General features: G+C 43.3%; 1 protein-coding gene across 8 annotated transcripts in view; it reads left to right on the plus strand.

The window, feature by feature from the left end:
* The window catches only part of MAPK8 (mitogen-activated protein kinase 8), a 102,604-nt gene extending 94,824 nt beyond the window's left edge, over positions 1-7,780 (plus strand). For 4 of the 8 annotated variants that reach the window (XM_058299123.2, XM_058299126.1, XM_058299125.2 and 1 more), the window contains exon 13: positions 3,346-7,780. In XM_058299123.2, coding sequence (XP_058155106.1) covers positions 3,346-3,362 — 17 coding nt within the window. In that variant the 3' untranslated portion in view covers positions 3,363-7,780. The remainder of the gene's footprint in view (positions 1-3,345) is intronic. The other 4 variants (XM_058299120.1, XM_058299121.2, XM_058299118.2 and 1 more) reach the window with 1 other exon arrangement.
* Positions 7,781-10,956: the final 3,176 nt, after the last annotated feature.

Raw genomic sequence — 10,956 nt, forward strand, 5'->3', positions numbered from 1 at the left:
CAGTAATGTTAAAAATAGCATTAGATGTCCATTCTCTGAGAAGAAAACACAGTTAAATTTTCTTTTACCATAAGTTGCTCTTTTTTTTTAGTACTTATAAACAAAGGGTTGAGGGGAAGTTGAAATGACAGCAAACACACATACTGAGCATGAAGTATGTGGCACACACTGCTAGCTGGTGTGTGTGTTTTCCTTCACGTGGCCTCCGAGACTCCAAGGTCCAAAGGATGGTGTGCATATTGCGAAAGAGGAAGCTGAAGTTGAGAAAAACTGAATGACGTGAGCTCATAAGTCTTATATATAGACGTAATTGGAAGCCTGTTTGTTATCACTGTGAGTACTTGGTTTTTCCAGCATTCTGCACTGCCTCTCACAGCAGTGCTTTGGCTTCAAGGGTTGCCACGATTTTATGGAAGAGATCAGATTTTAGTAAGGCCCTGAAGGCTGAGTAGTATCTCAAGAGGTAGGTCTTGATTTTGAAGAATGCAATTTTAATCATCCCTCTAAAAGCGCTTCTACATTCTAAGGGAGGAAAAAATGGCGATTGTATCTAGCATTTTGTTTATGGACAGGATTTTGTGAACTACAGTTTCAGTTGCCCAAACTGTTGTATTTAAATAATTTTTATAGTCTCTTATTACACTTTCGGTTTTATTTTAGAGTTTTGTTTTTTAAATCCATGACTGATGACTCCAACCTTCCAAATTCTAATATAGTTCTTGTTGAAAATAACAGTTGGCTTTTGACAGCCTTCAGGAACTTCAGGCACTAAGACAAGGACTGCCTGTTTTGGAAATGGCTTTTCCTCTACAATTTGGTTGTAATAAACTAAAATTATATTACAAATGCTTCCATAGTATAGTTAATTAATCAGCTGTCTATTGTTTTATAGTAGTAGTTTAACCAACTAGTTCATGGTGGAGGCTCAGGTAGGATTTGAAAAGTCTACTTTTAGGGAGAGTTTTATACTTTTGCATACTATCCTAGTGAGCGGCCCATTATAAGTGTCAAAGTGGATGCAGTTATCTCCTAAGACAGATATTCTTAATTTGTAAGTGATATTCTTAATTTGTAAGTGAAGAATTTGAATCCTATTCAGATATCCCCATACTTTGGACAGTGGAGCTTGCTTACTGTCACAGCGAAAATCAGTAGAAAGGTCAGGACTTCTGGTTTTTCCAGGCATTTTCTGGATTCTCATAGCAGATAAAGCTGTTATAAAAACATTCAACTTTTCATTATGTAAAAAAATAGAAGGGGCCAGTCTTCTATAAATCATATAACCACATACCATTCCCATTTAATTTTTAAAATGAATCATATTCTTTTTCCCAGTGGCTGTACTTCCATCTTTGTTTTGGTTTGGCTACTATTAAAGCGAGTTTGTATGCCTTTGAATGTGTAGACTTCACCCGAGCGAGTGATGACCCCAACGATGGATACTAAAGATTTCCCAAATAATTACCATTCAACTATTTTGAGAATTTACTGTATTGCTTTAAAGTTGAGAGAAAACAAGTACTTCTCTTTTTCTCAGGTATTTGATTTTCAGATTAAAAAGTTAACTGTTATGATGCACTAAAAAGTTACTTTTATCAGATTAAGAAATTGGAATAAGATAAAAAGTTCTGAACTAGAAGCATGAGGAGTGAATATGGTGGGAGCTTTTTATGGCTTGAATGTTTCAGTACAAGTTTTAGACACTAACATGGAATACTGTTTATGGCATCGATGGTCACAGTAGTTTATTTGGACGGCCATACCAAATTAACACAAACTAGGTGGCTTTGAACAACAGAAACCAATCTTTCATGGTCCTGGAGCTTACAAGCCTGAAATCAAGGTGTTGATGGGGCCGTGCTCCCTCTGAAGGTCTTCTTTGCCTCTCCTAGTGTCTTGGGGTCCAGAGAAAAGGCAGCTTGTAGCTGCATCATTCCAATCTCTGCTTCTGTGAACAGTCTGTGTTGTCAAAATGTCTCTCTTTCCTCTTACAAAGACACCCGCCATTGGATTTAGGACTCAGCCTAATCCGTCGTGACCTATTCTTAACTTTACGACTTCTGCAAAATCCGTGTTTCCTCATAAGGGCACGTGTATAGCTATGAGGGGTTAGAGCTTGAACCTGTCTTTGTGGAGGATGAGTTGACCCATTATATTGGTACATTAGACTGGTCAGTCAGAGCGGGGACAGTGCGTGCTGTTTTACTGTATTTGGAGTTCTTATACATTCAGCTAAAACAGTTATGCTATCTTAATTTCACTCTGGCTGGGAACCTAATGACCATTTTGTTTGGAGTCTGGGCCATGTTTCTTCTTCTCCTCTCCTTTCAGGCCTAAAATTTGCAGCCTGCTTTCCTATTTCTTGCTCCTCCCATCAGTCCCTTGTAGTTCTGTCCCTTTTTTTTGTCTGCCATCACCTTCCCAGTTCCTTGTTGTCTTGGAGGACAAGCTTTCGGAGGCCTGTTGTTGCTAGTCTTTAGAAGGGAATGGAGGGAAATTCTCACACTCTGAGATGCTGGTTTCTGGAACAGTGGTTTTCAGGCTACTTGGTTTCAGCATGAGGGGGTGCCTGAACCTCACTCCCAGAAGTTCTCTTCATCGCAGAGTTTGGAAACCATTGCTTTTACTGCAGAAATGCGTTCTTGAGAATGTTTGTTGTACATTGCCTTATTTGGAGTGACCTTTATTTAGTGATCCTGTGATTCAAAGCCCCTTCCCTAGGGCACCCTCTCCACATCCTCCAGTGTGTGACCTCCATTCCCTCCCCTTCCCGCTCCATTCCCTCCAGAGGTTGAGTATTCCTCTTACCAAGAAACATTTGTTCAGTAATACCTTGGGTAAAGGTACATTTGCATTTACCAAGTATTTATTAGACTAGAAATGACAAGACCTAAGTTTACATAACTAGGCCACTTGTGTGACAGTGGCCACTCATATAACCTCAGATAATAAACTGGGGCAGTTGAACTAAGGTCCCTCCCAACTCAAATGATTTTCTTTTTATTTTTTTCTTGGCTTTTCCTTAAAGCAAGATGTACCAGAAATATCGTTTGGACTTTTCATCTAAATGAAAAGATATCATAAGTCATTTTGTCTTGAACTGAAAAATAAATTATTACAAAGGTCAGGACTCCAGGTTCTAGACCTTTCCAGGATTCTCTCCTGGTTAGCTTACAGTGAAGAGAATTTGTGAATTGGTTTTGTGTTGGCTGTCATCTGTGAGTATCTGTAGTGAGCCTTCAGACCCAAGAGGAACCTTTTTACCCACTGGAGGTAGTCAGTACAGTACAAGCAGCTCGGTCTGCAACTCTGTCTGCAACTGATTTGCTGTCTTGTTTCTCATAGCACAGGTGCAGCAGTGACCAGTGGCTCTCAGCATCCATCGTCATCGTCGTCTGGCAATGATGTGTCTTCAATGTCCACAGATCCAACTTTGGCCTCTGACACAGACAGCAGCCTGGAAGCATCAACTGGGCCTCTGGGCTGCTGTAGATGACTACTTGGGCCGTGGGGGGTGGGGGGAGTGGGGAGTCGTTTAGTCGTTGATAGAACTTCTTTGAAAACAATTCAGTGGTCTTATTTTTGAGTGATTTTTCAAAAACGTAGAATTGATTTCATAGTAAAGTAGTTTTATTTTTTTTTAATTTTCAAGTGCTGTAATTTAAGACTTAAGTTGTGTTCAAAACAGCAACAAAACTGTATTGTATTATTTGCTGTAATTAACTGTATAATGTAAACCTAATTATTTTATCATGGTTTAAATTTTTTGCATATTTGCTTTATCTTATGCTGCTGATTTTTTTTTACTGAATTTTTAAGATTTTGTTTATCAAAGCAACTATTATGTGGTGACTTGCCTATATCATGAATTATTTAAGATTTTTATAGTTTTTTTATTAGAATTTATTTCAGATGTTTTGTTCATGATACTATCCTTCAGGGTTACATGCTTATCAATGAAATAACCCCAGAGGAGTGAGGGAAATAACCTGTAGCCAATTATATTCAGGAATAACTACTGTAAATGATGAACGTATTAAGAAACCTCCAATATTTGCTACTTGCCAATCCTAATTCAGTTACAACAATTGGTAGGTAATTCTACATGAGTTTTGGCAAAAGCCTTAGCATCTAACTGACAGAGTAACTCAGAGCATGTCTTTGAAGATGCTAGGCATCTGTCACTACCCCTTCCCCACCCCCACCCACAGAAGTAAAGTAAAAAGAATGTGGTGTATTCTGCAAATCTGTGGCATGCTCAAAGCTTTATGATCACATAAAATCAAGAGGATACTTCATGAATAATACATTTCAATGCAAATAAACAGATGGTTCACTTCTCCTAGCTACGAGCCTGTTTTTGTACACACTGAGCTCATCTCTTCTCAGGCTATAGGTCCCAGCAGTGGTCTTGAGCCTGGTCTTTCCCTTCCCTGCAGCCTCGGGCCTTGGACCCTTGGGTTTCCTGTACTTGAGAGTGTCAGTCAGTTGAGCACCAGTTCTCATGGTGTTTCTGGCCATTCGATTATAGCCGTAGCATAATCATATTTATACTCGCTGTCAGGGGGTCCCAAAGCCTACTTAGGTTTCTGTAGGCGATGTATCAAAACAGCAATATATCGTTCATCTGAAAATAGTAGCACACAGCCATATCTAAGATACCATTTTCTAAGGACTTTCTTCCCAGTGAGTAGAGCAGGTATGTTGGTGGCGATTCAGTCAGAGTCTTTGCTTTTTTCACTCCTGACTACCCGTACAGCATGCAGCGTGGATGGTGAGGAGGGCAGAAGTCGTGCTGCTCTGGCCAAGTGTGTGCTCACTGTTGACATCTTACAGCTGCAGACTCTTTTCTCTCTAACTGACTTTTCGTAAGCAGAATATCATGGAAGTCTCGTTTTGACAGAAATATGTTGTCTGGAATGACCCTGGGCACCATTTGTCCTTTTTGGACCAAGGAGCATTTATGCAGTGACCTGAGACATGTGTTGAAGTGGCGGCACTGCTCTGGGTGGAAATCCTGTTGGGGCTGATGACCGGCAGGAGCGAGAGCAGGTGTAGCTGTACACGCCTCGGCTGGAGGTTGGCTTGCCTAGGACTTGTGCACTCGCTGCAGGGAGGCCTTTGGAGGGAGAGAGTTTAGGTCGTTGTTAAGGTGCGAAATTGCAGTTAAAAAACATCATTAGAATTTTTATGTTTTCAGATAGCCAGTTTAATTTATAGGGTTTTAAGTTTTGATTTCCAGCCTCTCTTGAGGTAGTCAGCCTTTTTATCAGTCCCTTTCCTACTCATGCAACATGGTGCGTTCTTTCTTGTTAGGCAAATAAGAGTTTTGAGACTATTGCTAGCATCTTTTAAATTGTATAACTGGGATTGGACTCACGATTTGAGCAGAACTTGAGCATGAGTGTGTTTTTAGTTTATATTAGTTGGACAGTCAATTAGGATAGATTATTTCACTGTTGCACTTTAACAGCTGACATGCCTTCAGAAGATGCCCCTATTTTATATTTGCTGATAAGCCATCTGTTCATGCAGAGCTCGCTTATGTGGGGAGAGCCAAGAGTTCTTGCTGTGTCATTGGGTGTTGATGCCAGCTCCTGCTTGCCAGTCAGCACGTTTCAGTTGAATTCAGAGAAAATGAACTCTGATTCCTTAATGTAGACTCAAATTTTTATCGTGCCCTACATTAAATTGGTTAAACTAAATATGTATTGGTTCTTTTTATTTTAGAAGCCTTTTGAATCTGTAAAACATCTTAAGCATTTGTTTGTTTTTTTAATTGAAATTACAAATAAGATTTCTCTCAAGCAGTTCTTATGTAAAGCCACCTTGCTTAACTTTTAATTCTGGTTTTTCAACTTTGTACTTAAGATACCTATCATCTTACTTTCAGAAATTAGTTTGACCAAGATTTATTATCCAACTTTGTGGGTTAGGGAAGAGACACTGATTCTTTCTACATGTCTTTCTGGTTACTGTTCTCTTACCCTCTAATGTATTCTAACCACTTGTAAAATGATTGTGTTGTTGAGATCTCTCAATTCATACCATACATAAATAGAGCATCTCAGACTCTTCCTGTGCTGTTTGCTGAATAGCCCTCAGTCACTCTGTGCCCTCGGCTGCTGATTGTTCTGGGTGCACACTCTCCCTAATCAGTGAGGGTCCAGCGAGGTCACCCTAGACTCTAAGGAATACCGGCCTTTCCCACGAGCAGGCCCTTAGCAGTACAGGAAGGTCTGCGTGGGGGTCGAATGACACTCTTTCTTAGAAGGCTTTTCTTCATTCTGTTCCATTCTAATCTGTTGTGTTGTCTAGAAAGATGAAGGTGAAGAGGATACATTGCCTACTAGTGAAAGCAGCAGCAGGCAAATGAAGCTGTTTACCGGGTTACGGATAAGACTTGGTTTACATTATTGGCCAGTATCTGCTACACATATGAAGACTTAACTACTCAGTGTTGCCTAGGCACAGACCTGCACAACATTTCGAGGTAAAAGCATACTATATTTTCAGAAATACTTTTGTAGTTTGTGTGTGTTGTTCATTAGTCCCACGCTAGCTGTGGAGTAGATGCATGGAGCCCTGGAGCCCCGAGAAGCTTCTGTTATGGATGGGTGAAGCAGACATCACGGTGTTCTGTCTTGACTGTTGCCTCTCCACATCCTTTGACATGTTAGTGTACATTGTGTGTCTACTGATCGCTCTTAGGTTTTCCCCTCATCAGAGGAAACTGCTTTATCCTTAATAGCAAGAAAACTGAAGAGGTAAAGGGCATTGGAGCAGAAATGTGTAGTTTGGGGTACCATTAGAAAACTCATAAGGAAAACAGAAGTCCTAATTAATTTCAAGCTAACCACTCTTAGTTAAGTGCTCTTAAGGAGAGTCTGATAAGAGTAATGCTTTCCTGACCATTTCTGATATAAAGTCTCTTGGTTACTGAAACTTTTCAGAAATATTACCTGTGGATTAGTTTTGCACAATGTTCTATTCTCACAGTGACTTACAAATTAAACTAGGTTTTTATTGAACTACCTCATGCTAATTTTTCTGTGCTTTCCCAAGTAAGCTGTAGCCCATACTGTTAGATCTTTGCTGAGTGTGAAGTCTCAATATGTGTTAAGTACTTTATAGCCACTGTGGACACCGTACCAGTAAGTTTGTAAAATATCTACCTTGCATCAGTAAGAGACACTCGTGTAAAATCTTTTCACTGTATATCTTGGAAAATTGTGTTAGATGTGCTTGCTGAAATTATTACTGTCTGTTTTTGTAAGTGGGAACCTGCTCGTGATTTCAGTTCCATTCTTTACATTTTACAAAAGGAATAAATCTTAGAAAATTTTACGAAGAAATAAATTACTTTTGTAGGCCCGATATCTGGTATATTTTTGAGAAGCTCTTAATCTTTTAGCCGAATGGTGAAGTTAAACTGAACTAGCTGTATGCCTGGACTGTGACATCTGTTTTCTCATGACAGTTTATCCTATTCAGCCGGTCTTCAGATCACCTGAAGACCTCCGTATGATAACTGAGGTTTGCTTTTCTACCAATACAATGCCATTCCTTCTTCACTCCTCTCCTTCCCTGTGTGCCGTTCCCTCTCCTCTCTTCTAGACAAAATAAAATGGGGCACTTTGTAGGGAATGCTGAGATAATTATTGTGGTTTTTACTCCTTCATGCCCTCATCATTAATCATGCACCACTGGAATGTAACGTTGTTTAGTATGTCAATTGGTTACAATATTTTAAATAAAAAAGAAAAAAGTGGTATGAAAATTATGAAACTAAGAGTTTCTTCATTGAAAATGAAATATAAATTTGCAGTAAAAAGTATTCCTTGGCAGTTTTAGGATTGGGGTGGAAGGGGTGCTACTAGGGCAGGTTTCTTTGGATTTGGATTCTTTACAGAATGTAAAGAGCCTAAACCATTGCCCTGGTTTTCTGGTTTATCTAGGTTGGCTTTCTGGTGTTTGAAATCACTGGAGAAACTTTACCTAAAAAGGGAGTTTCGTCACTGCCTTTCCTGATTCTCGGGAACTGAGCAAGGGGCATCATGGCCACCTGGCAAAAATGAGTCTTTACGACTGGGCCTGCTTCACAACAATCGGGCTTTCCCTTGGGCGTTTCCAGCTCCTGCTCTGCGTGTTTTCTCTGCCTGTGTTGAGGGCCCTGCCCTGTGGTGGTAGAAGGGGCCCCTCCCTCCAGGCTCCCCCCGCTTCTGGAGGATGCCGCCGCCCAGGCTTTGGCTTCTCTGCTGCAGGTGGCGAGTCTCCGTGCCTTGCTTTCCCTCACTTGCACCCACACGGACCTTCTTGGAAGGGAGTAGGATGGGGACGACTTCTATGCCCGATGCCTGCTGCCTGCTGCTTGACTGGCCCTTGTGGCCATCGACTCGGAGCTTTCTGTTTTATCGTTGTCATTTGAGAGGTCTCTAATAAGAAACTGGGTGGCAAAAATTGATGACAGAATGTTGAGTTTAACCATGTCGTCACATTACTGTAATGATTGCCACCTAGTCATAATACCCTGGTGAAGTCAAATAAAATGGAGTCATTTATCCTTCTTAAGTTAGATTGTTGATGTTTCTTTTAGCATTGTTTCTAGAAAGGTTCATTTAACTCTATGTAAACTAAGATTGATTTATACTGATTTTGTGTTTTCTGTATTTTTTAGCGACTACAGGTTACACACCACTGCTACTTTGTTCTCTATTTGAAACTGAAAAATACTTCAGATGGACTTTGCAATTGTTAGGTTTCTGTCTGGCACGTATTTCATTTAATTCTGTCCTTGAATGAGAGCCTAGATGTCAGACCTGCGTGCTGGAAGCTGGGCGTGAGAAGAGGCACACACCGCCCTACCTCCAGCACGCGCCGGGGCCAGTTGGCCATGTCGAGGTGCAGGGGTGGGCCGAGAGGAGAGCAGGGCTTAGGGAGGGGCTTTCTGGGCCTTGGTCTGAGGAACGGCTCTCCAGGTCAAGGGCATGGCCAGGAGCGAGGAGTGGTGGAGTGGCCCGGCATGGGTGCATGCGTTTGAAGTGAGAAACACGAGGAGAGAGGGCACGGAAATGTTGAGGAACAGAGCTGAAGCCTGGAGGAACTGTCTTTATTTTGTAGGCCATGGGAACCATCGTAGTAGGTGAGGAAGAGGAGGGATGTGACCAGACCCTTGTTTTAGGAGGGTTCCTGCAGATGGGAGGAAGTCTGGTTGGGGAGACTGGGAAGGTAAAGCTGTCCACTTGGGCGGCCTGAGGTCGCAGGCGGAGAGCACGGTGGGAATGGAAAAGGGCCGCTCGGGTGTGTTGCCCTTACAGACGTGAAGTCGGCGCTGGGGCCACAAAGCAGGCTGTGCAGGGAAAATGTGTCTGCTAGGTGGCCCAGGACGAAGGTGCCCGGTGTAGCACACAGGTACACTCTAGCACCTGTCTTGCAGTCCCGGGGCTGGGGAAAAGGAGCAGTTGGTTTGCCCTTACATCACTGCCTGTCGAGCCCTCTCTGGACTTGTGGCCTCCTGCCTGTGAGGTCTGCCTTGTAGTCTCCTGTCTGGACTGTTCTCGTAAGTGTCCTGTTGGGGACAGAAGGCAGGGGGCAGGGGGCAGTAAGAATCCTGGTAGATGTGACACATGCCAGACTTTCAGAAAGTCCCCTGGAGGGGAGGGAGCATAATTCTGGTTGCCAAGGACTGAGTGAGTGGTGAGGCAGGTTGTAGAAAGAAAGTCCATTTGAAAAATGGGCAGAAAAAGTGAAAGAATTAGGGCAGTATCTTGAGAGAAAAAGGGGTAGACTCAGGGCTCAGAACAAGATGCATTAGCCCCTCGTTCTCAAACTTCACTCTGGCTTCCAGAGTATGGTTTGGCATCAATAATTTTTTAAATCATCTCAGCTCAGGTGATTGTACTATCTACTCAGGGTTAAGAACCACAGGACTAGGGTGTGTGTGTTTTAAAAGCACCCAGAACCGTTTGGAAATCATTGGCAGATGTACCCCCCCCCCTCCCCACACATACACACTTTAAAGAAAGCCAGACTACTTCTTGGCGGGAGGAGAGGGAAGAGGGAAGGGCGAGGTGGAAACGCCTCTGCCCCACCAGGCACTGAGGACTGCTTTCAAGCCCTCAAGAAGGGGTTGGCGGGAGGGAATCTGATGGTGTCATTAGCTCCCCGCCTAGCCGGTATGCCCCCTCTGTTATGAGCTGCCTAGGAGAACTAGATGTGAATTCCCCAGCTCTCCTCAGGTCATTGAGGGGCAGGGGGCACAGGGGCAGCAAACAGGCGGGAAGAGAAGAGATCTGGGGAGACACCAGGAGACCTTTGATGAGGCCAGAGAGGGACTTGCCAGCACCCTGAGGGGGTGCCAGGGCCAGGAGGTGCCACCAGGCGACTACCAGGCACCCTGCTGCCCTACACAGTCCTGCCATGGCCCCTTATCGCCTGATGGCAATGCGCATTGATTGCAGAGAACAGTAGTTCTCCGCTGGATTAATAATCAGATCGACAGCTTGCCCCGTGCCAGGCTCCATCTAAGTACTGGCAGCTTGGAGAGTCTGACTGCAGGTCCTACCCACAAAAGCAGGAGCGTTCCTGCTTTTCAGGGGAGCAGGCTGAGGCAGAGCTGCTGGCACTGGGGACTCTGAATCTGGGTGGCCTGCTCGGGGCTACACTTGGTGACCACCGTGCTTGACTGCTTAAGAGGTTTATACAAAGGCGTCTGTTCAAATAAAGTGGGGAACTGCTGAGAGCACATGCTCTTCATTTTTCAGGGCTTCCTGACAGCTTTGGAAACAAACAGGTTTCTTTCTGCAAACCTGTCTGCAAATCCCTGTCTTGCCAAAGGCCAGCACCTCCACGTTCTGGCTGCTTGCGGATGCCCCCTCTCCTGTTAGTTACTGCACTTGTCTTCAGCAGCCTCTCGCTCTCCTGGCGCCTTCGCAGCAGCACACCGACATGTGCTGC

The sequence above is a fragment of the Dasypus novemcinctus genome, chromosome 6, assembly GCF_030445035.2.
Source record: "Dasypus novemcinctus isolate mDasNov1 chromosome 6, mDasNov1.1.hap2, whole genome shotgun sequence".
Taxonomy (NCBI): domain Eukaryota; kingdom Metazoa; phylum Chordata; class Mammalia; order Cingulata; family Dasypodidae; genus Dasypus; species Dasypus novemcinctus.